At 39.9% G+C, this 26,884-nt stretch overlaps 1 protein-coding gene across 1 annotated transcript in view; it reads left to right on the top strand.

Moving 5' to 3' along the window:
- LOC140477344 (zinc finger SWIM domain-containing protein 6) overlaps positions 1-26,884 on the top strand; it is a 189,713-nt gene that overhangs the window by 114,258 nt on the left and 48,571 nt on the right. Inside the window, exon 4 of the mRNA XM_072571040.1 lies at positions 5,340-5,490. Coding sequence (XP_072427141.1) covers positions 5,340-5,490 — 151 coding nt within the window. The remainder of the gene's footprint in view (positions 1-5,339; positions 5,491-26,884) is intronic.

Below are 26,884 nucleotides of genomic sequence, written 5' to 3'. Positions count from 1 at the left end.
TACACACCTTGTCAGTTTCTGAAATATAAATGGCGTTATAACTTGCTATCCTATATTTTGTTTGCATGTCGTCAAAGCAGGGAATCATGTTCAAATGGAATGCAGATCAGAATGAAGAAATGAAGCAGTTGTCAACTTATTTTCATGCATCTACAGCTATAAATGAGCATAACTGTCCACCAGAAATTAGGATTATTGAATTCTCCCTTGCATTTTGACTGTTGTCTTGGAAATGGGCCTCAATGAATCTTTCTTTTGGAGGAGAAATATCTAATGGGAAGTTTAAGCAATTAGATTAATGATTTAAGTTAAAATTCAAAATAAATGTTGATGTCTGCCACATTTGTCTCCACGTACCATGATCTTCTCCACAGCTGTAATGTTTGGCTAAAATGGATACATTGCAAAATCTTTCACAGATAGAAGGCATTAGAAATTGTGAACTTAGCACATTGGAATGGTGGAGTTTGACTTAGCAATGTAATTTTTCCCCTGGGCCCACCCATATGCTGAGTTTTTGTCTCAGCTGTGCTGACAATGGTGAAGTGTCAAGTGAAAGAAAAGCTGGTCCTACCGTAGAACAGGAAATGGCAAGATAATCTCTCTTTACCTTTCTGTTAGCAGAATCCTGACTTCACATTGGTTACTAATCCTCCTTCTGGGTTTTAAAATAGATCCATGGTGACAGTTACAAGGAAGAAAAGCTGTCATTTATTTATTATTTGTTTCATAAGTAATATGCTTCATGCTCAAATCAGTTTGCAATCATATGGTGTACTTTACATTTTCCCCTCTTGTTGAAGCCCTGAGGGTACGTGCAGCAGCTGTCCTCTTCAGTCAAATGGTGAATGTTGATTGGCTAATTAGCTGTGGGAATGTTGACGCTCATCTGAAGTATATGTAGAAATATATAGCAGACAATACTTGCCAGCAAACAATACATGCCAGGATTTACTTTTTATGTCAAGAAAACATTCCAATCACATTTAACCATCCTACCGCCTTATCCTTGCGATCTGTTTCCTTCACCCACCTGTTTAACATAAGCTGAAATGTTGACCTAATTTGTTATACCCACCAGTGCCCAAGGATGCCCAAAAACGGCATTTTTTAATTCTTGCCTGAATGTTTGTTTGAGTATTAGGCGGCTGTTATTGTGATAGTTTCCTGGCCCTGACCCCAAAGAGTTTTGGTAATAGACAATTAGTAGGTTGCTTTCATGTTCACTGTCCAAATAGATATCGCAGGTTGGCTGTGGAAGTAGGAATCAACGTAGAGGCTGTCACTGGGGCTGTAGTGGGAGCCTGGCAGCGATGCAGAGATTCAAGAGGGAGGGCTACATGGAGAACCTGAAAGGGACTGGAATCACTATCCGCAGCATACTCTGAGTCTGCTGCAGTGACAGAGGCCACTGTCTATTTGGCTTGTTCTTATTTTCTGGTTATTTTCCAAATGTGTCAATCTGGAGCTGCTGGTTCTTCTTGCTGTGCACTCACTCCTTGTAAGCAGGCGAGTCATGAACACTGCAGAGGTCCTGGGTGCCTCTAAGAAAATTGCGGCTTCATCACCAAAATCATCTCCATATTAAAACGCAGAACTTGAAGATGCTGGAGAAATTCAGCAGGTCTGGCAGCAGCTGTGGAGAGAAAGCAGAGTTAATGTTTCAAGTGCTAATTCAACATTCTCACTCCCCTGTTGAGTTTCTCATAGAATCATAGAGATGTAAAGTACTGCAAACAGACCCTTTTGGTCCAACTCATCCATGCTAATCAGATATCTTAAATAAATCTGGTCCCATTTGGCCCATAAACCCTTCCTATTCTTATACCCATCCAGATACCCTTTCAAATGTTGTAATTGTGCCAGTCTCCTCCAATTCTTCAGGCAACTCACTCCTTATATGCACCACCCTCTGCGTGAAAAGGTTGCCTCTTAGGGCCATTTTAAATTTTTTCCCTCTCACCTTAAATCGAAGCCCTTTAGTTTTGGACTCCCTGACCCTGGGGAATTGACCTTGACTATTCACCCTATCCATGCCCCTCCTGATTTTAATAAACCTCTGTAAGGTCATCCCTCAACTTTAGATGCTCCAGAGAAAATAGCCCCAGTCTATTCAGCCTCTCCCCATAGTTCAAACCCTCCAACTCTGGGGTAACATCCTTATAAATGTTTTCTGAACCCTTTCAAGTTTCACAACATCTTTCCTATAGCAGGAAGACCTGAATTGAACACTATTCTAAAAGTGGCCTAACCAACGTTCTATACAGCTGTAACACGACATTCTAACTCTTATATTCAATGCACTGACCAATCAAGGTAAGCAAGCCAAATGACCTTCAGCACCCTGTCTGCCTGCGACTTCACTTTCAGGGAACAATGCCCCTGCACCCTTGGGCCCCTTTGTATTCCCCAGGGCCCTACCGTTAGCTGTATGAATTTTGCGCTGATTTGACTTGCCAAAAAACAACTCAAATTTGTTTAAATTAACTCCATCTGCCACTTCTTCCAAGGTTCTGTTCTACTCTCTGGTAACCTTCAGTGTCCACTCTGCCACCAATTTTGGTCTAGATTAGAGTGGTGCTGGAAAAGCACAGCAGGTCAGGCAGCATCTGAGCAGCAAAATCGACATTTTGGGCAAAAGCCCTTCAGGAATGAGGACTTTTGCCCGAAACGTCGCTTTTCCTGCTCCTTGGATGCTACCTGACATGTTGTGCTTTTCCAGCATCACTATAATCTTGACTCTGATCTCCAGCAACTGCAGTCCTCAATTTCGCCACCAATTTTGGTGTCATCTGCAAGCTTACTAACTATACCTCCTATGTTCTCATCCAAATCATTTACATTAAATGAGCAAAAGCAGCGGACCGAACACAGATCCTTGCGGCACACTGGTCGCAGACCTCCAGTCCAAAAAACAATCCTCTACTGCCACCCTCTGTCTTCTACCTTCAAACCAGTTTTGTAACCAATAGCTCGCTCTCCCTGGATCCCATGCGATCCAATTGTACTAACCATGCAGAACCTTATTGAATGCCTAGCTGAAGTCCATTTGGACAATGTCTACTGCTCTGCCTTTTCCAGCAACTTGTTTTTGCACCAGCTCACCTCCCTTCATGACAGGCAGCATTTCTCTGTTCTAAATATCTTCCTTTTAGATATTTTTATTCAACCTGTTCAGATATGTTATGAAACCTTGGAAAGGAACTTGATGCCTGTGCATCTACTACCTCTCCTTTTGGACCACTCCACTACTAGGAGCTGCCTTTATAAAATTATGAATGGATGAAACCGAATATATAATGCCCTTCTCAAGGGCTGTTGGGGATGAGTAATAAATACTGGCCCACCACTGATGTCATATAACCTAAAAGGAAACTAACCAAATTGTGTTGGGTCATTCTATAATTTGTTGTAATTTAAAACAAAAATACTCTAGTCTCTGTCTTTCCCACTACAGCATCTTAATGAATCTGTACCGACCCTTTCTAAAACCTTCATACCTTTGCTATAATGTTTTTAGGCTGATATTGCACCCAGCATTCTAAGTGCAAGTTTTGTTCATATTTAACATGAGCTCATTATTCATGGCTTAGCTTTTATATTCTGTATCGAGAGATAAAAATTACATTTCTTATTCTATGCCCTTATCTAGTTGGGATACTGTCTTCAGTACTTGATGCACCTTCCAAATTATACTGCTGTCTTACAGCATCTTACTTTCATTAATTAACTGCCTTTTTGCACCAAAATGCTTCACACCAGCTGATTGCCTTCATTAAGCTCTTGCCTTGAAAGTATCCCTTATCAAGTTATTTTCAATCGTAGTGTTTTGTGCATGTTTGACGCCATTCCTTCTGGAACTGCATCTAAATCCTTTGGGTGCAGTGAACAGAAAACAACTGTTACGAGAGACCACTATCCACTCATGACTGCTCTTAAAAATTGTCTTTAACTCCTTTCTATCTTGACCAAGTTTTAATCTGGCTTTCTCTCCTTGCCTAATTCTATTTCACTTTAATCTCTCCTAATCTTCCAAATGCTACCTTGTCTAAGTCTTTCCTAAAGTTCACTGCGTCTACCATATTTTCCAAAATATATCATCTCTGCTATCTTTCAAGAATTCTGAGCACAATTATCCTGTAAAATCCTTGCTGATTGTGTCAATTTTCTTATTAAATATATGGTGGTTACATCCTAAAACAAGACTCGAAAGAGAAGTAGGTTAGCTGTTGTGCAAATCCTTAGATTAAGTCAGTCACCCTTTTTTCAAAAAAAAAACTTGTACAACATTGGCCATTCTCAAATTTTCTGGTGGGCATCCACAGTCGTTTGAACCTAGAAATGTAGTGTATAATTGTCCCTTTCAGCCCTTTTTTCAGAATCATAATTCATTTAAAGTTTTTCTAGAATAGTCATTTCTCATCTCACTCTCAACACATTTCAGCTGGGGTCAGTGACCAGTGGTTGGGTGTGGCTTTTGGGAATGGGGAGGTAGATAATTGACTGACAGCATCTCTTAATCATTCTATTTCAGCCAACAAACCCTTTGAGCAGGTACTCATTTGCAAAACATTTCAAATATTCTTGTAAATAACCATATCTTACCTGATGAATTAAGCAGCCATGTATACTCCTGCATCTTTTTGTCCAATCCAAATTTTTTTTTAATGCTCGTGTACTTATAGAGGACTATTTCTTTGTGTCTAATGATCTTGATGATCTGCAGCATGAAATGGATGAAAAAATATTCAACCTTGAAAGCACCCACACCCAGGGTAATTTCTTTAGCCGTCCCTTTGGACCAAGATTGATTATCATCCACTCCAGCATAGTGGGCTTGTCCACGTCTGACATTTTGAATATCAGTGCACCAGTAGTGCCAATGTCATGGTGAAACTAAGATACATCTGAGCCTCGATTATTTGAGCCTCGATTATCTGAGCCTCATCACCAAGGTCTCGAAGCTTGGCTAAACTGTGTTATCCAGCATTCAATTATCCGAACAAAATACTCCCCGCCCGTGTCATTCAGATAATCAAGGATCTTCTGTAGGTGCCAATGTTAGATGAGTGATTAATAACTATTGAGGAAATAACTGGTGAAAGATCATTTTATTTTGGCGCTCACTTTAAATAATTGTGGCCACTGAAACAATTGAGCAATTAAATTGACAGGGATTTTTGTCTTCCATGGTTGAAACTCTTTACCAGACCTGATGGCCCATGGAGAAAATTGTCTCTGCAAATTCATGTTCAACAAATGCATACCTTGGAAGAGAATTAATAAATGGTTCATGATGTCTGCACCTTGTGCTTTAATAAATTGTCTTGTTTTGGCAGGTGCGGGAGATGTTAAAAATGAGGGATTCAAATGGTGCTCGAATGTTAACATTAATAACAGAACAATTTATGGCAGACCCCCGTCTGTCTTTGTGGAGGCAACAAGGAACAGCCATGACTGACAAGTATAGACAACTCTGGGATGAACTAGGTAAATAAGTTATGTCGAAGGAAAAATGTTTCATAAATTTTCAAAAGGATTAAGCAGTGAAGGTGTTCTTATCATTTTTGCTTTCTGCCATATTTAGAAACATAATAGATACTCGAATAGTTAAAATTTAGGTCTGTTGGTGATCAAAGTGCAAATTGTTGTCCTGTCTCTGAAGAAATTAGGTAGTAGTAAGCGTTCAATTAACACTGACTTTTGTTAGGTTAAAATCATAATCTTGTGGTGTCTTTGCTGTCTATTGTCTATTAAGTGGGCTGTAAATTCTGAGTACTGTCTGCCAAGTGAAGCAATGAAACTCCAGAATGCTTATTACTACACACATGCTGTTCGTTGGAAAAATACACCTGACTGGTTGGTTACAAATATTTCCAGCTGAAATCTTGCTGTGATAACCAGGTTTGGTTAAACCTGGTTAACTTAAAAACTCTCTTCTCTGTTTTGTTAATAAATTAGCTTATCAGAAAGTATTGCATGGTGCTGCTTGCTATGAATGTCTGAACTCTGGTTGTGGCCTGAGTTTTATTGTAGATTAAGAATGAGAAAGAAATCTATTGTTGCATTGCAAATTACAAGTATTACTTTATACAGAGATAAACAGCCTTGAACGAAGAGATTAAAATAATGTGTAAATGCTTTCAATTTTAAGTAAAAAGTTTTTCAAAAGAGCAATTTTTTCAAGTGTTGGCCTCTCCCCTCAAAGATTGTCAAGAACTTGTGATCATCTTAGGGACTCAATTATATTGATAATTTAATTGAGGATGCCTTTCTGTTTGCAGACACCTTTTAATCAGTGTTCTGATGCAGCAGTGTCATTTACAAAAAAGTGAAGTCACCTGATGCTCATATTTTGCTTCATTTGGTTGATTTGGTTTAAATGTGTTTTTGGTGTTGGTTAATCTCAATTTAAAGTGAAGATCAGGAGTGTTTAGAGGAGCACAGTGGACGTGGATCTAAGGGGTTAGCATATAGTGACAGGTTACAAAAGCTCGATTAAAATGATTAAGGCATTCAACTGGCTATATTTGTTGGAGAAATCAGGAAGAAGGGGCTTGATCATAAAGTTTAGATCTAGGTCATCTCAGAATGACTTCAAGTGATGCGCGTTTTGGCAAAAAGGGTATTGGGAATCTCTGACAATCTTTCACAAAATGTAGTGGTTATCAGTTAATTTGAAATCTAATACTATAATCTGTAGCTTTTAGATCAGTAAGTATATTGAGAAAAGTGAATTAAAGGTAACTAAAAAGACCAGGGTACAAATCAGTGATAAGCCAATTGAATACCTAATTCCTATTCTTAAATTCCTACCTACTTAGTGGATGGAGGAAAGAAACATTTGCTAGCTTGAACTGAAATTTGCATTTTATTCTTTACCAGCTGATTTAGAAAAATGATGAGCTTGAATAAAATAAGAGATTAAAACGCTTGCCATTGACTGAAGTATCATTTCCATTAAAACTTTATAAATAGAAGTGGCTGTGGGCAATATGAGTTAACTCCTTGGTTAATCCCTAATTTATCTGAGGTTATGTACAGTTCAGACATCACCGCCTTTGGGAGATTTACAGATTTATTGTGATGGCTTGCATTTCCTTCCTGTTTTTACATCTTTGATAGACTTTCTCTATGGATCTCTATTATGTTTCACAATTTATTATTGTTTTTGAAGTAGAATTTGAAACTAGTTTTCATTGTTTAAAGTGAAGTGTTATGTGTATTAATTTTTTTTGTTCACTCACTACACACTGGCATTGCAGACTGGCCAGCATTTGCTGTTTGTCCCTAGAAGCCCTTGAGAAGGTGGTGGTCAGCTGCCACCTTGAACTGCTGAGTCCATGTGCTGTAGGTAGACGCACTGTGGTTGGGGAGGGAATTCAAGGATTTTATGTCACCAGTGTATTTCCATGTCAGAACAGTGTATGGTTTAGAGGAGAATGTTTTGTTAATGGTGTTCCCATGGATCTGCTGACCTTGTCTTTCTAGATGGGAGTGGTTTTTGGTTTGGAAGGTGCTTTCTGAGGAACTTTGAATTTCTGCAGTCCATCTTGCAGATGATACTGCTGCTAATGAGCTCTGGTGGTGGAGGGTGTTGCCATATGCAGGTATGGTGCCAAAATGTGGACTGGTTTATTCTGGAAGGTGTGAAGCTTCTTGAGTGCTGTTGGAGCTGCACCATCTAGGCAAGTTGGGAGGATTCCATCACATTCCCAACTTATAGCCTGTAGATGGTGACTGGCTTTGTGGATCCAGAAAGTGAGTTACTCTTCACATCATCCCTAGCATTTTGCCCAGCTGTTGTAGCCACGGTTTATGTTGATTTCCAGTTGAGTTTCTGGGTGATGGTAATGACCAGAATGTTGATAGTGGGATATTCAATGATGGTCACACCATTGAATGTAAAGGGGCAATGGTTGGACTATCTCTTGGTGACGGTCATGGACTAGCATTTGTTGGGGGTGTATGTTACTTGTCAGCCCGAGCCTGAATATTTTCAAGGTATTGCATGTGCTTATCTAAATGTCTTTTACCCCTATCATTTCTGCCTCCACCACCATCCATGGCAGTATGATCCACACTCTACCACTCTGTTTTGAAACAAAAATCTTGTCCCCACGCCACCTCTGAACACCCCACCCCACTCCACCACCCCTATAGACCTCTATCAAGTCTCCCTTCAGCCTCCACTGCTCCAGAGATGAAAACCTGAGGTTTTTCTAGCTTCTGCTATAGCTCATAACTTCTAATCCAGGCAGCATCCTGTTAAATCTCTTCTGCACACTCTGCAAGACTTCCACATCCTTTCTGTAATGTGGCGACCAGAATTGAATATAATACTGTGTGGTAAAAACAATGACTGCAGATGCTGGAAACCAGATTCTGGATTAGTGGTGCTGGAAGAGCACAGCAGTTCAGGCAGCATCGCTACTTGGATGCTGCCTGAACTGCTGTGCTCTTCCAGCACCACTAATGCTCTGTGTGGCCTAACCAAAGACTTTTAAAGCTGCAACATGACATCCCGACTGTTGTACTCAGTTCCCTGATTAGAAGAGGCAAGCACGGCATATGCCCTCTTTTCTACCTTATCTACTGGTGTGACCACTTTGAGGGAGCTATTGACTTGAGCCCCAAGATCCTGCTACATCAATGCTGTTCAGGGTGTTGCCATTAATTGTATACTTTTCCTTACCATTTAATCTCCCAAAGTGCAATACCTGACACTTGCCTGGATTAAACCCCATCTGCCATTTGAGCACCTATAACTAATCCATATCCTGCTGTATCCTTGCACAACCTCCTACACAATCCATGGATTGTTATGTTGTCTGAAAACTTACTAACCCATTCATCTACATTTTCATCCAAGTCATTTATATACATAACAAACAGCAGAGATCTCAGTACGGAGCCTTGTGGAACACCACTAGTCACTGATCACTAGCCTGAAAAACACCCTTCCACCACTACCCTCTGTCTTGTATGGGCAAGCCAATTCTGAATGCACATTGCCAAGTCACTGTGGATCCCGTGCATCTTAATCTTCTGGATGAGCCTATCATGAGGGATCTTGCCAGAAGTCTTACTAAAATCCAAGTAGGTAACATCCACTGCTCTACCCTCATTGATCACTTCTGTCGCCTTCTTGAAAAATTCAGTTAGGTTACTAAGACATGACCTGGCTGCACAAAGCTGTGCTGACTCTCCCTAATTAAGCCATGTTTTTCCAAATCGGTGTAAATCCTATCTCTTAAAAATTATCTCTGTAACTTCCCAACCATTGGTGTGAGACTCGCTGATCTATAATTTCCTGGATTATGTCTATTTTCCTTCTTGAACAGAGGAACAACATTAGCTACTTGCCAGTGCTCTGGGACCTCTCCAGAGGCTAGTGAGGATATAAAGGTCTTGGTTAAGGCCCCAGCAATCTCTTTTGCCTCTTTCAATAAGCTGGAATTGATCCCATTGGGCCCTGGGGACTTTATCCACCTTTAATACATTTCAAAACATCCAATATCACTCTTGATCTCAAAATGCAGTAGCATATGAGCATGCTCCACACAAATCTCCGTATTCTCCATATCCTTCTCCTCTGTGATTACTGTCATAAAGTACTCATTTATCCTTGAGTGGTCCTATCTTCTCCCTAGTTATCCTCTTGTTTATAATATATGTATAGAATGCCTTGGGTTTCTTCTTAACCCTACTTGCCAAGGTCCTTTCATGGCCCCCTCTTGCTCTCCTAATTCCCTGCTTGAGTTTCTTCCTGCTTTCTTGATATTCCTCATAAGCCCTGTCAAACTTTATGTTCATAAGCCATACGTAACAGCTCCTCCCAATTAACACTCCAGAGCTCCTACCTAATACTGACATAATTTGCCCTCCCTTGATTTGGGACCTTGCCACAAGGTCCTGATTTATCCTTTACATAGCTATCTTAAACTTAAGGAGTTGTGATCACTGTTTCCAAAATACTTTCCCACTGGAAGGAATCACCTGGCAAGGCTCAGTAGCAAGTACAAGGTTCAGTATGGCCCCTCCTCTAGTTGGACTATCCACATACTCTTTTAAGAGGAGTCCTGATTGTTGCTGAATATTGTGCAATCATCAATGAGCATCCCCACTTCCCACCTTATGATGAAGGGAAGGTCATTGATGCAGCTGAAGATGGTTTGGCTTAGGACACTACCCTGAGGAGCTCCTGAAAGAGATGTCCTGGAGCTAAGATGACTTCCCTCTAACAACAACAACCATCTTCCTCTGTGCCAGATATGACTCCAAGCATCAGAAAATTGTGTAGCACCTTTATTCAGAAAGGGAAGGAAACCTAAAACTGATAATTATCGACTAGTTAGCTTAATAGCTGTCATTGAAACAGTAGTGGCACCTATTATAAAGGATGTTATAGCAGAGTATTTAGCAGCACAGTTTAATCAAGCAGAGTTATAACTGCTTCATGAAGGATAAATCATGCCTGACAAATTTTAGTTTTTGAGAAGGTAACAACAAACAAGTAGACAAAAGGACCCTTTAGCTGTAATATAGGGACCTGAGGGGCAATGTTTGCACATTCAAGGGTGGTTAGTATGTGGAATGAACTGCCAGCAAAAGTAGTAAATGCAGTTAGTTACAACTTTTAAAAAGACATTTGGACAGGAACATAGACGGGAAAGGTTTAGGTGCATATAGATCAAACACAGGCAAGTGGGACTCGTTTAGTTTGGGAAAGTTGGTTGGCAAGGACGAGTTGGACTGAAGGTTCTTTTTCTGTTCTGAGAGACTCTGGCTCTATAAAAGGCTTTTGGTGAGGTACAGCATAAAAGGCTACTATTTAAGATAACAACAGGAGCCTGTGGTGTTAGGGGTATTAAACTAGCACAAATGAAAGATTGGCTAACTAATTGAAGATAGAGTTGGGATAAAGAGGGCATTTTATAGATGGAAAACTTTCAGTGCTGGGACCAGAATTATTTGTAATAATGTCTCAGATGATGGAAATGAATGTACTGTTGCCAGATATGCAGAAGGCACAAAGTAAATGGGAAGGCAAGTTATGAGGATGACACAAGGGGTATGTAGAGGGATATAAGCAGATTAAATGAGAAGGCAAAAACTTAGCAGGTGAAATATAACATTGGGGAGAAAGTGAGGTTATGCATTTTGGCAGGAAGAATACAACTTCTGAGCATTATTAAAATGAAAAAAGACTGCAGAAAATGGATTTTGTGGTTATGGTATATGAATTGCACAAAGCTAGCACCTAAGTTCAGTAATAAGGACTGCAAATGGACTGTTGGCCTTTATTTTAAAGTGAATGGATTATAAAAACAGGCAAATCTTTGTAAAATTATACGAGGCACTAGTCCAACTTCAGCTAGAATCCAATCAACTGTTCTGGTCCCCTTATCTAAGGAACATTATATACCAGCATTGGAGGCAGTCCAGAGAAAATTAACTAGGTTGATCCTGGGTATTGAACAATTTTGTAATGAGGGGAGGTTGAGTCGGTTGGGCTTGTATTGTTTAGAGTTTAGGAGAATGACTGGAGACCTCATTGAAACATAAGTTTCAGAGGGAGCTCAACCAGATAGATGTATTGAGATCCTTATGGGACGAGCTAGGACCAGAAGACACAATTTCAGAAGACGTTCCCCTTTTAAGACACATGAGGAATTCTTTGAGTAGTGAATCTGTGGAATACTTTACCATGGAGCTGTGGATCACTGAGTATATTCAACGTTGAGACAGATTTCATTCAGGGGATCATGGGTTATTGGAATAAAACAAGAAAATGGAGTTGAGGATTATCGCATTAGCAATGATTGTCGCATTGACGAACAGACTTGATGGTCTAAATGGCTTACTTCCCCTCTGTCTTAGTTTAATGGATTATTACTGTGCCACAAGATCCTATAGTTCACGTGGAGGCTCAGGGACAGAGGGTGAGTCATTAGTGGGTGTGGGAGGGTCTTGGGTGTGAATGTGGCCAAAATCGGTATGAAAGAAACATTGAAGGCGTGACAGGCTAAGGTAGAGGGCATGGAGGAGCGAGCTGGGAAGGGCCTGGTCTTCTGGGTGTGTTTAGGATAGTCAAGAAAAAAGCTTAAAAACAGTGACAGTACTGTTTGTATACGTTGATTCATCCCAGGGTGTAGGCTGGCAGACTCCTTGCAGGGCTTTGAACTCCCCTTCAACATTAACCCCATGGTGAGTGATCCTGGACAATTATTCATAGGAGGAGCCAGCTGAGCTTGCAAGTTGAACCATGTCCCACAGAGTGGCATATATATGAATATCGATTAAAATGTTAAAGCAAAAACAGTCTTATTTGTTTCCACAATGAAGGTAGTGTGTTTAACTCCTGTAAGTGTGCCAACTATGAGGCATGCTGGTACATCTAGCTCTGAGTAAGTTAGTATCAGCAAATAACAATGATGTACATGTTACTATTTCATCCGAATAATCTAAACTAAATGTATGTTAAGAACATTTGGAGTTGGGCAGGAAAGTTGTGGCTGAGATGGAGAGACTCCCTGTTTGTTCCAGAGCCACATTTTAGACCACCCATAGTAACAGCAGGTTTCCCCACTGTGTGATTGATTTTTGTCTCCTGTGTACATTGCTGGCATTTGAAATTTTAATTGGAATCATGTGACAGCCAATGAAGAAACGAGATCAGTGGCGCTCACTTCATCTTCTGACCTAAGTGTGCCACGGTTAAAATAACACTCGAGATTATTAGGATGATGATGGTGAAGCTAAGAGATTTTTTAAATTGTCCATAACTATCAAATCTTTAGCCTACCTTGATGAACATTTAAAAACCTCATCTCCTTTCTACTGGGAGGCCACTGTCCCTCTTTAAATTTGAACAGATTTGGACAGGAAAGTTGTGGCTGAGATGGAGAGAACTTCGTGTTTGTTCCAGAGGCTCTTCTAGACCACCCATACCTGCAGCTGACAGCAGGTTTCCCCACTGTGTGATTGACCTGTCTCCTGCGTATATTGTACCTCATTTCCTTTCTACTGGGAGACTACTGTCCCTTTCTCGTTTTGAACAGAGGTAATCTTTTTAAAAATTTGAGCTAGCAACATTGATCTGCAAGTAAAGGACTTGACCAGTTTTTGACCTTGGTCAGAAGGAACAATGTTTTGGTCAAGCAATACATCCATTGATGTGGTGAGATACACTGAGCTCATGTGCTTATACACAAAGCCAAACTACCATTGGAATGGAGTGAGATGGCTCATAATCTTTGTCTTTAATAAAGTCATTTCAAGAATTCATTCTTTAGGCATTGTTCAACCTTGGTATGCCTTTTGAAATGGCTGAAGGAGAATATGCACTTAAGGTAATGATCATTTAGTGGGTGTGATTTTTATCGGAGTTGACATGTCATATGTCTAAATAATAGGCAAACCTTTTACAGGAGTTACGAAATTCCAGCTGAGACAATGGTCAATACTTTTCCAGGGACATTTGAACCTCTCCATTAGACACAAATGGGATTCAGAAGCTTGCATATATTTTCTGATCATCCTGTCCAGTGATGTCATTAGACACCTCTGGATCAGGTGGGACTTGACCCCAGGCTTTCTGGCTCAGAGGTAAGGACACTGCAGCTGCACCACCTGAGCCCTTCTGAAGCTTGTGTGGGGGGAACAGTCACTTGCCTGTCTTTTTTCCAAGTTGGTCAATGAGTGGCCAGAGCTTTGGCGTGCTGTCCAATTAAGGATGATGAGCAGGCTCTCAAAAAGTGGAGTGGGTGGGGGAACCAATTAGGACATCTTCCAGCTCAAAAGGAGCAACAAGATGTTGCAGGTGTGAGAGAAGGAGAGCAGCCTAAAATGAAAACGCTTCTCTTAAACTTTGGAGTAAAGAAGGCCTTGAGACCTTGCATCCCAGTCCTCACCTGTGGTTGGGTATGTGGGAGAGGGGTGGGGATGTTATTGGCAGTATGTGGTGGTTGTTGCTCCTTCTGGTCAGGAGGGTCTTGGAGCATGCGAGAGGTACTGGGACGTGGGGACCTGGGGGCTGATTGAAAAATTCTGGTCAGCCACTTTGAAGATTGGAGTCCTGTTTCCCAAACCAACTGCAATCATTCTGTTCCCTCACCACCTCCCCAATCCCATGCTGCCACCTCACTGTTAAAGATGAAGAGTTGAGTGATTGCTGCTTGGCCAGTTACATCTCTTTTCATCACTGAATTGCTCTTTTAAAGTTCTTGAAAACTTATTCGATGTCAGTCATTTGGCACTGACTTAGAATCATGGACATGCTGAAGGAAATTCAGGTGATTGCGTGTTCGAGTGCCAATATCACTTAAAGCTAGTCTGTCTTAAGCAGATCTCCACCTTGCAAAATGTGTTTCTTTTTCAAGTTTCCAGTTAGTCACTGTTAGGATATTCCTCCCTTGCAGCATTGAGTGCAACCTGGAAGCTAGTTATGGGAATAGGGAGGGGGAAGTTAGGCTGGGTAGGATGCTTTCGGAGGGTAGGTATGGATGGGCCTGTGGCTTTGCTTTTACGCTGTAGGGGTTCTATATTCTTGCCTATACAGTTAGTCTATCTAAATTCCCTTGCAGCTGCTCTGAATCCTTTTCACAATTCTCACTCCCACCTAGTTTTGTCATCCACAAGCTTGCAAGTATTGCATTTGAACCACATCTAAATCATTGTTATAGATTTTGAATAATAAGAATGAAAGCACTGACTCTTCTCGTACTCCACTATTTAAACTCTGCTAATTTAAGAATAACTTATTGAATCCTACTGTTCTGTCTACCATCCAGTACTCACTCCATATTGTCACAATTCCCATATGCTTTAAAGTTTGCTCCCCAACATCCTGATGGGGACCTTATCAAATGTCTGTTGAAAATCCAATAAATAATCATATTTATTGGGTTCCCCATTACCAATTCCTCAAAAACTCTTAAACTTGTCAAACATGATCTACCTTTCATAAATCAATGACTGTACTTAATCCTAGCAATATTTTCTAAGTTTCCAGTTATGCATCTTTTATAAGCGATTTGAGCATTTTCTTTACTCATGATGTCATTACTAAGTGGGCTGTCTTTTCTCTCTCCCGCCTTTCTGAAACAGTGGAGTGACATTTGCAGGAGCCATTCTAAAATCTAGACAACTTTGGAAGATGACCACTAATGTACCTAATATCTCTATAGTCATTCAGTCAATACTCTTGGATGTAGATCATCAGATCCAGAATTTATCCACTTTTAGTCCCATTAATTTTGCCAGTAACTTATTTTACAAAACTAATTTATTTCAGTTCCTCGTTGGTCCCTTGGTACTCTTGTACTATATTCCTGAGAGATTTGTTTGTATCGTGAGGCATATAAAGTATTTAATACCGTTGTCATTTCCTTATTCTCCAGGTAAATGCTCTTTTTTTTTCTGCTTGAAGGTGTGGTACATTTGGCTTTGCTCATCTCTTCCTTCACACATGTCTGTAGAATGCCTATTTTCATATCCTATTTTGTCTTTCAGTTTTTTGGTTCTCTTTTGCTGAATTCTAGAGTGCTGTCAATCCTCAGGCTTACTCATTTATTTTTTGGCAGTTTCTTAAGCATCTTCTAAAAGCAAAGTACTGCTGATGTTGGAAATCTGAAATAAAATCTCAGTGGATGGCAAACTCTGTGGTCTTACAGCATCTGTGGAGAGAGAGAGTTAATGTTTATGGTTCAGAATGATTTCTAAAGAAGTTTTTTTCTACAGATGCTGCCAACGTGAGTTTGTCTAGCATTTCCTGTGTTTTATTTATTGTAAGCTTTTTTTCCTTTGCAATATAATCTTTTAACTTTTGTATGTTAACCATGGCTGGATCATCTTTCTTCTTTGCTTTTGTTCTTAAAAGAATACAAATTTCTTATGAAATATGTTATTTCAATGCCAGCCCCCCTCAATGTCTTGATAAAAGTTTCCCAACTGAACACAGACGTTTTGGCCCTCATACACTTGTAGTTTGCTTTCTTTAGATTGAAGATACTATAAGATCATAAGACTTGGGATCTGAAGTAGGCCATTCATCCCATCAAGTCCGCTCCACATTCTGTTAGATTATGGCTGATACCCTAATCCTCAATCCCACTTTCTTCCCTTTTACCCATAACTCTTGATTCTCTTACTGATTTAAAAACCGGTCTTCTCAGGCTTGATTATACTTGATGATCCAATCTCTACAACCCTCCATGGCAAAGAATACTGCAGATGCGCTATCTCTGAGGGGGGTGGGGGGAGTGGAGAATCCTCCTCTTGTATCTCTTAAATGGGCAGCCCCTTTTTCTGACATTATGCCCTTTTGTCCTAGAATCTGCTGCAAGGAGAAAGAGCATTTCGGCATCCACCCTGTCAGGTCTCTTAAATTTGTATGTTTCAATAGGTTGCCCCTCATTCTTCCGAACTCAATTGAATGTAAGCCCAACCTACTCAACCTCCTCTCATAAAATAGTCCCTCCATACCTTGCATGGACCTGGTGAACCTTCTGCCTTGCCTCCAATGCTAGTATATCTTGCCTTGGCTAAGGGGCTCAAACCTGTTCAGTGTTTCAGCTGTGGTCTTGCTAATGTCTTGTGTAATTCTAACAAAACCAGCTTACTTTTATACTCTATCCCCTTTTTTAAATTCATGGTCAACATTCCATTTACCCTCCCTATTGCTTGCTGAATTTGTGTGCTCACTTTTTGTGGTTTATGTATGAGGTATCTCAAATCCATCTGCTGCAGATTTCTGCAGTCTTTCTCCATTTAAGTAATATTCAGTTCCTGTATTCTTCCTGTCAAAGTGAATAACCTCAGATTTTTCTGCACTTTGTATTCCATCAACTAATGTCTTGCCTGCTTAACCCTTGGTCTGATTGAACTACAACGCTTTCAAAATTGCAAAATTCTATTGTGTTGTAGTCACTCTTCCTTAGAGACTCCTTTTATGACAAATTATTAATTAGCAACATTTCTTTTACAAAGCCCTTTAATAGCAGTTTTGACCTGGAGGCCCAAATGTTTCGTTCTCAAATGAGTAATGTTGTCTGTTTCTTTTTTCACTTTTAGAAGCTACTTTCAAAACAACCACCAAATACTAGTTGTGACTGTTATTGCAGGTTTGTGAATAGAAGAAGTTTTCATTGTCCTCTTTGAGGGAAGCTAATCTAAGTACGTGGTTTTTGTGAAGCTAAATTGTTTTTTTGGGGGGATATGAATTCAGACTTCCAAGCATATTTAGACAATAAAAAGTTCTCTCACATTTTCCACTATGCCAATTCTGATCTGTGCTATGTTGATCTTGATAACATGAGATCGCTATTTGGAATATATATCGCTATTTGGCTGTTATAGCTGCAGGTTTTTTTATTTGAGATTTTGACAAGTCCTCAAGTGTTGTGTTTGCAACTGATGTTAATATTAGAAAAGTAAAATTCTAGAGTTAAACCTGCATTGATGGACCATAAGCTGTCTTTTTGCAATTTGTTCACTATGATGGTCAATCACTAAACATATAACAGCCTGCCAATGTACAGAGGAACCTTGATTAGCTGACATTCGATTAAACGAGTTTCAGATTATCCGAGCTAGATCGAAAGGTCCCGATACTTGGCTAACTGTTAGCTGGCATTCGACTAACCGAGTGAAATACTCCCTGCCATGTCCTTTGGATAATTGAGGTTCCTCTGTACTTAAATGTTGATAATTTAGTAATTGCACACAAGGGAAACAAACTCTTAAACTATACAAGAACTATTTGCGATGCATAATTATTAATATCAGAAATAAGATCCAACACTTCTATTTTAACAGCCTTAGAGACACAAACCTTAATGGAGGGCCACTCTGTTTCATATGAAACAGGAGTGGATTTTGTTCCTTGTTTTGTGTGCATGGCTCTGTATTTTCTGGCAAACTTCTACGTTCACTTAATGCTATTTTTTCTGTTTAATGTGTTAAGAAAAAAATCTGTGTGAGCAGTCAGTAAGAGCTCATAAATTTAGCAGCCTTGTAGGTTTCTTTCTGCTTGACTTAGAAAGCTTTCTATGTCAGGTGTTTCTCTCCATTTCAAAATCATTCAGGGTCTCTTCTTTCCTGACTGTGACGCTACAGTACTGATATTAGAGTCCTTATCTCCAAATAATCTGCTTCTCTCTGAAAGAAACCTGCACACACTCTGACCTGGATGGTTTTCTCTTTCTAAAATTAATATTTTTCTGACTCCATCTTCTTATGTCATAAGGCACCCATAACAGCCCTTTTTCCCTCTTTTGTTTTCCAGACTGCTGAGCAATTCTTAAGCTTTTTTAAAGGCATTTTTAAATGTGTGTAAACCAGTTTTCCAGACAATCCATTATAGTCACAGAACTCAAAAATAAAGCAAAACTGTCTTCCTTTCTCAACACATATCGAAATATTAATCAAACTTAAAATTATTCCTGGTTCAATCCATTTTATGTATGAATACAAGTCGTAGCAGCAAAAGTTAACCATCCATCCCCTTGAGCCTGCTGTGCCATTCAGTAAGATCAAAGCTGATCTTTTGAGTTTTGAATTCCACATTCCTATCTACCACTGATAATCCTTGATTACTTCTGCCCAACAATAATCCATCAACCTCTATCTTAAATATTCAATGGCCCATCACCTCCACTCTGAGGCAGTCACCCAACCCTCAAGGAGAAAAATAGTCCCTTCCTTTATGTCCCAAAAGAGTGACCCCTAATATTAAAGCAGTGCCCCCTAGTTCTGGACTGACCCACAAGAGAAAAGATTGTTTCCATGTCCACCTGGTCAAGCCAATTATACATATCATCTACACTTCCATAAAGTCGCCAATCAATGTCAGTCAAGATGGTAGATGAGAATATGGAATTTGAAGCACAAGAGATCTGATATCTTATTGCATGATGAAGCAGGTTCAAAAGGCCAGGTGGTCAATTTTTTTGCTTTTTTTTTGTGTTTGTATTTAAAATGGACTGAACCAAATATAATTTTAAAGTTTAATTTGTATTTACATATTGTCAGAAGGAGAAACTGTTTTAGTTTTTACTTTTCTTTGAGTTTGAAATTGGTAGAGTGTTGTCTGGAAATGTTGTTTGCATGCATGTAAATGAGCCTTCAGTCATACACTGCTAAACTCTTGGGGAAACAAAACAAATCCAGTGTGTCCAATCTATCATCTTAAAACAACACATTCATTTCAGTTAGCAAATTATTAAACTTCCTCTGAGCCACCTGCAATGCATTTATGTCCCACAGTGGTACTTGTAATGCCACTGGACTAGCAATCCAGAACCCTGGGTTAACTAACATTCTTGAGATGTAGGTTCAAATCCCACCAGAGCAAATCAATAAAATTTGAATTCACTAAAAATCCAGAATGAAAAGACAATAGTGTAGCCAATCCAGATTGACAGGAAAACCATCTTGTTCATTAGCTTCCTTTTTTTTAGGGAAGGGAAACTGCTACCTTTAGTCGACCTGGTCTACATGTGATTCCAGATCCACAGTAGTATGATTACCCAGAAGACAGTTAAGAGACAATTAGGAGTGGGTGATAAGTGCTGTCCTTGGCAGCGATACACCTATCCTCCTTTGAAGTATGGAACCAAAACTGCATGTGGTATTCACCAACACACTGTATAGTTGAAGCGTAAACATCCTTACTTTTTATGTTCAATTCTTATCTCATTAGCCACCTTTTACTATGGTGCTGTACCTGCGTAAGATTGCTTTTGTGTCTCATGCACTTGGAACTCCGCGATCCCTCTGAAACTCTGAATTCTGTATTTGTTTTCCACTTGAGTATTTTCTTGCATTGCAGTTGATCTACCAGACTTTCCCCCTCTACTGAGCCTAATAATATCTGTCTGCAACCTCCTTATGTTTTCTTCACAACCTACTTTCCTACTAATCTTGGGTCATCTGTAAATTTAGCTACAATTCCTTCTCTTTCCTGGTCAGAGTCATTGATGTAAATTGTAAATGTTTTTGAGGCTCCTACACAGGTCTCTGGAACTAGATTTATCACATCCTGCCAATCAGACAGCCATTTAGCATACTTTGTTTTCCAACAGCCAACAAATCTCCTATCCATGCCAACATACTCCCTACACTGACATTTTACTTTCTGCAGTAGCCCATGTAACAACTTAGCAAGCCACGTCTGGAAATCCAAGTACAGTACATATAGGGTACCCTTTGTCAAACAGTTCCAATAAATTGGTATGACTTGATTTCCCTTTGATAAAACCATGTTGACTGTTTCCAATTAAATGAGCTTTAAATGTGCAAGTATACTCCCCTTTTAATGATTGATTACAACATCTTCCCCATAACAGACATCAAGCTAACTGGCCTATAGTTTCCTGTTTTCTGCCTCCCTCTTTGATGACTCCTGAGGCTGATGGAAGGAAATTTGGAAAATTAACACCAACAAATCTATTAGCTCACTAGCAAACCCTAAGATGAAATCCATCTGAGGACATGTAAGCATGCAGCTCTTGTCTCTTTGCTGAGTGTCACTTGCTTGCGATTGTGATTTCATCAAGCTCTTCCCTCCTTTCCACCTCTTGATTTACAGTTTCTGCCGTGTTTTTATGCAGAATTGGCACTCCTCCTTTGCGCAATTATACACTTTTTTTTTCTTGAGTTATATGTGTTCTGTAACTTGTTTAGTTATCCAAAGGAGAGAGTCCTCACTTCTTTATGGTGGGAATATGCTTATTCTGAAATATCCCCTTAAATGTCTGTCACTGTGATTCTAATGGTCTTTCTCCTAACCTGGTTATGTCAGCCAACTCAACTTTCCATTCTACGCTGGGCACAGCTGAACGGGGTCATTAATCATGAAATATTACATAATACCAAGTTACACATAACTTGCTCCCTGGTTGATTCCAGAATGTGGTTTAAGAATCTGCTGGAAGGAACTATTTCTGAAGCCTTCTATGAGCTCTTCACCCAGGCTTCTGCTACCCTTATGATTTTTTTCCAGTTTATATGTTGATGAGACTGAACCATAATTATTGCTATTTCTTTTGCATAATTGTCCAATGCTTGAATACTTCGCCCCATATTGTGATAAGTGTCAGGGAGCCTTTAGGACACCTTTCAATAGTGATTTATTTCCCCAATTATTTTTCATAGCTACCCAAATGGATTCTCCCTCCTGATCTCTTGAACCAAGGTCATCAACTATTACAAATGCCATTCCTGATTTAATAGAGCTACTTATTCACCTTTCAAAAAGCTAGATGAGGTTTTAATACCCCTGACATCCAAGACCCTTGTTGCCCTGCAACCAGCTTTATATAATGGATATAGGATTGTACTTATTGACCTGAATGTGTGTTATCAATTTCTTCACTTGTTTATGATGCTATGTGTATTCACATACAGAGCCTATGGTTTTATTGTCTTGTCTCTGGAATATCTAGTTTTGATTGTTAATGTATCTCTAGGATTTTTCCCACACTGCCCTTTTGCTTTCATTCTATGTCCCTTGGTTCTGTTCTCTTTTCTCTCCTTACCTTTCTTCTTTGAAAGAGCACATAGTCACACAAAATGGAAACACACGCTTTGGTCCAACTCATCCATGCTGACCAGGTTTCCTAAACTGAGCTAGTCTCATTTGCTGGTGTTTTATCCGTTCTCTAAATCTTTCCTATTGCTATACCTGTCCAAGTGTCTTGTAAATGTTGAAATCATACTCCTTTCTACTATTTCCTCTGGCAGCTCGTTCCATATATGCACCACCCTCTGTGTGACCCAGTTTCCCCTCCGGTTCCTTTTCAAATCTTTCCCCTCCCACCTTAAACCAATGCCCTCTAGTTTGGAATCCCCTACTGTGGGGGAAAGACCTTACCTTTACTATGCATCTCATGATTCTAAAAAGCTTGAGGTGACCAGTCACCTCCCGAATCTATGAAATAAAAACCGAAAGAACTGTGGATGTTGTAAATCAGTAACAAAGGCAGAAGTTGCTGGAAAAGCTCCGCAGTCTGACAACATCTGTGGAGAGAAATCAAAGTTAGTGTTTCTGGTCCGATGACACTCCCTCAGAACACCAGAGGAAGGGTTACCGGACCCGAAATGCTAACTTTGATTTCTCTGCATAGCTGCTGCCCGACCTGCTGAGGTTTTCCAGCAACCTCTGTTTTTGCTCCCAAATCTATTTGCCTGCCTTATGTCGGTGAAGAAACTTGATAGTTATTATAGAGATGCTGCATAAAAATGCTTTGTTAAATAATTTAATAAACGATACATTGATAATAGGAAAGAACTTGCATTTATGTACCTCCTGACACGAGCTCAAGCTGTGACGAAAGCATTTTACAGTCAAACTGCTACTTGAAGTAGTCATTATTGCAATCCAGGAAACACAGCTGCCACAGTACACACACAGGTTCCACTTGTAGCAGCGAGACAAGGACTAGATCAGGGCTTTTCAAAGTTGGGGCCAGGACCCCAAGTGAGATAATGAACTGAAATATTGGGATGATATGCTCTGAGAAAGCAATGGCCACCATAGGACACTGCCTAAATTGAAATACATTCAACCCTGCTGGATCCAATCAGTCGCCAGTCCCTCTTCTCAATTCTTCCTGAAGAGCTGCAACAATGTTCAAGCATCTTTCCACATTTGATCTCTTGCTCCAAACTTCCAAATAATAGTAATAATCATCATATCATAAACCTTCATCATTAAAGGATGCAGTGCACTGACTATTTCTAAATAGTTATAGCATTTCCAAAAATATTTTGGTGTTGATTAGCAGAGTCAAATTTGTTGTGCATCTCCACAGAATACTATGTCCATCTTCATGGCGAAGATTCATAAAATTCTCAGCTTGCGATTGTGCTTGGCAATTGGGGAATATGCTCTGTATCCTCCTTCGCCATTCTCAACATACCTCCTGAACACTTAAAGTTCAGCATTAGTGTTAGTCTGGGAGCAAGCCTGAGGAGTAGTACTTGCTTGAAAACAAAGAATGCAAAAGGGATAACTTTAAATTACGAAGCTGGCAGGGATGAAGGTACTTAGATCTTACAATTGACTCATAAATAATAATTATAATTATGCACAAGTGTTACTTTTCCCAGACGTAAAATGCTATGATGTTTTAATAGCAGTGACAATCTTGTTGTAATGTTCCCCCCTCAATAATTGTTCTGAGGTTATTTGGGCAAAATCTCTGAAAGGATAAAGCAATTGACCTTAATCCCAGTGCAAAGTGCATTGAAATCTTCTGTTGTGAATTGAATAGGTTCTTGCCTACGGTGGTTATATCTGCTGATCCCTTAAAGCTCTCATTGCCTCCTGGTCTATATGTATGGGCTCTATGAATTGGCTTTGAAATGAAGGGAACCTGTTCCGATACCTTCTCATTGACTTGAGGCTTGATAAAGTTGGTGCTCATGACCGAGGTTATGATTTTGAACAATAACGAAAGGTGACATGTAGAATGCTGAAGTGAATAGGGTTTCCATGTAAGCCAAATGGTTCAGTTAACTCTGCGCTAGTGACAGCATCACATTGCTTCAAGGCTCTGCTTTGGAATTAAATGCTGAGCACTGCTAGATACTAGGCATTGCAGTGAAGCTGATTTTTTTTTGTCAGCAAATGGGATCTGCAAGTTAATTGGTGTTTCTGCAGGCTTCTGGCTGTGAAATGAAATTGGAAGCCCTTTAGCCACATGGAAACGCAGGACCTGAATACAAATGTCACGAGTTACTGTCTGAAGCTGACTGTGAGCTGAACGCTTTCTCACTCTGAAGATAGTCTGTTTATAGATGATTTGACTATGGGGATTACGTTTGAGGCAGAATTCCCCATTTATCATGAACAAGGGCATGCTACATTCTGATGTCCTTGTGCCAAGATAAATAAAATAATTTAAACCTTTTTTGTTTTGACAAAAATAGACCTTCTGTATAGTGGTAGGTTCAGAATTTTCATGAAGGAACATCTAGTGAAAGAGTTAAATAAAAAATGCATTTAAAATGTTACTGCAAAAGAACTATTTGTTGCTGTAGTGTAGTATGAAAGATTCATTATGTTTGTCATTCCTAAGAGCAGGTCCTGTTACCAAAGCTAGGCCACTCTCATGACTGCCTAATAAAGCTGAAACTCTTAAATTAAATCCCTGATGCTTAATCTGATAAAACCACTGAGGTAGAAGAATATTAGATGAGTGTCTGCTATAGTTCAGAGTGATGGACCCCCAAACAGCTTGTCAACACAGGGATTACAATAACAAATTTAATGGTAGACTAACTCTGCCTCAACAAATATTGGAAACTCCAACCAAGATCCCACCTTCAGGATACATTAGTTAATGTTCCTCAATTTTCACTTGTTTTTTATTTTAACTGTGAACTGACCTCGTTTGAAGAATATTCAATTGTTTTATATTTTAACAGTTCACAGCAGAGACAAACCATAAGCAGTTTTTGATCTGATGTCACACAGTCTGTGTTTGTCAGTTCTCATTTTTCTTCAGCCAAACAGTTGCTTGATAGCTTGGATAAATTGTTTCGATTTGATTTTGCATCGTAGAACAAAGAGCAATTATATTTGTTTTATTTGTGACTCTCCCCCACCTCTTTCTTCCCTCCTTGCGAACCAAGCCCCTAAGTTCATTGGTTCAAACCTAACAAGAAATATTTGTGTGAAAATGTATTTAGATGCTGCATTCAAAAACCTTTCATGAAATCTGTTAATTTACTTCAACTTGGGTTGTTTTTTAATGCAGTATGTAGTCTGCTTTTCAACAAATGAAAGAAGTGTAGTTTGGAAAAGGGCAATGATTCCCACTTGCCTTCGATAGCCCAGGTAATCTATTGCATTAATCAGGCAGCCACTGTAAAATGCACAGGGAGTGATTAAAGTATCATACACAATACAATCAGCTTGAAGCAGATGTCAAGACCAATACATCAAAGTTTAATTCAATAATGGAGTGAATTAGGACAAAAAATCAAACATTCAGTCATCTGAGGACCCTGAGTCCATACCATGACACTCTTCTGAGAGAAGGCTGTATGCTGAGGGCTTGCCTGCTGCACATGATCAAGCTTTGTTTTTGAAGAAAATGTAAATTGTATAATTACCCGTAATGGTGACCTATTGTTAGTGGGCAACGTTTGCAGTATTTCAACTATGCTGTTGTTGTGTGAGTGGATAGTTACCCTGAAGCCTTTTTTCAATAAATTTGTACATCCTTTTTGATATCAAGTTGCTGTCAGAATTATTGGTAACTGAAATGCTGCAAATGCTGCTATTAGGCTCGTGGATTCCTGAATTAGACCACATTACTGCATGGTATTATTATCACTGTTCTTACAGTTGAAACTTCTCTATTCATAAATGGAATTTTAACTCAAAATACAAGAGAAGCTCATTGCCCAGTTCACGCTGCCTGTTATGTGATGCTATGTGACATGATCAACACCAAGATGCATCTGATTCCAAATCCTCTACACCACTGAGATGACGCTCAGTGGTTAGTGCTGCTGCCTTAGCACCAGGGTCCCAGGTTCAATTCCAGCCTCTGGCAACTGTCTGTGTGGAGTTTGCATGTTCTCCTGTGTCGGCGTGGGTTTCTTCCGGGTGCTCTGGTTTCCTCCCACAGTCCAAAGATGTGCAGATCAGGTGAATTGGCCATGCTAAATTGCCCATAGTGTTAGGTACATTAGTCAGAGGAAATTGGGCCCAGGTGGGTTACTCTTGGGAGGGTTGGTGTGGACTTGTTGGGATGAAGGGCCTGTTTCCACACTGCAGGGAATCTAATCACATTGCCTATCTTTGCCATTTGTGATTAAACTATTGAAATATTTTTATAGGGGAATCTCGATTATCTGAATGTGATGGGTGGGCACTATTTCGTTCAGATAATCGATTATTCAGTTAATCGATTTAAATGCCTCTCCTCTAGGGCTTTGAGTTTTTAAAGTCTGCTTCCTGTTCAGGGGACTGCAGCAGCACACAGTGCTCGAAACCCTGCCCCGGATGCCCCCCCCCCCCCCCCCAACAAACCCTGTCCAACACTGCCCTCCTGCCAGCTCCCCAACCCTGCGCACCCCTGCCCCCTCTCCAAGGCAGCCAGACTGTACACCAACAACAAGACTGCTGCTGCTGCTGTTGCTTTTGTGGGGTAAGTTGCCAAATAGCGCATGCGTACACAAACATTTTACTGCAACTTTTTGACCGGTTCCACCTTTGCCCTGTACAGGACAGTGTTGGAGAGACTATCTAGGGAAGGGGGGTTTAGGGTGCATGCCTGTGTAGAACTCCAGGGAAAGTGTAGAGAGAGAGAGGCAGGAGGTCAGTCATTTGGAGACAGTGCCTGTTTAATCACTGTAAATAAAAGATGCGATCACTGTTGGAAACATGTCTTTGATGTAATGTTTCCATCGGGACCTGGAGATCTCCTTCGGATAATTGGTATTCGGATAATAGAGGTTCCTCTGTATTTGCTTGTTACTTCCAAGACTGACTCGAAGTCACTCCAGACAGTTTCCAGCTCATTCAAGCTCTGCCTGTGTCTCATCCCAAACCAAACCAAGTCTCTCGTACATGTCCTTGCTGATCTGCATTTATCACTTGCCTTATTATTTTAAGCACCAGGACCAGGCCTGCAACAGCAAAATACAGCTAGTGGTACAGGAGAGCTTGTCAATTCAGGTAATAGTTTCAAATGTGTGACTGGTTGTAACTAAGCAATTGACAAATCGCACAATTTTGATCTGCTTGTAAACTTTATTGGAATTAATTATTGTTGAAATGGGTTATCATCTTTTTAAAACATTTTTAGCAGCATGTTTGTTTTTTGTCTCTTTTCCTCTGGTAACAGAAGCTGAACTAACATTT

The sequence above is a fragment of the Chiloscyllium punctatum genome, chromosome 1 (genome assembly GCF_047496795.1).
Source record: "Chiloscyllium punctatum isolate Juve2018m chromosome 1, sChiPun1.3, whole genome shotgun sequence".
Classification (NCBI taxonomy): domain Eukaryota; kingdom Metazoa; phylum Chordata; class Chondrichthyes; order Orectolobiformes; family Hemiscylliidae; genus Chiloscyllium; species Chiloscyllium punctatum.
This window is presented reverse-complemented; position numbering and strand designations above follow the sequence as displayed.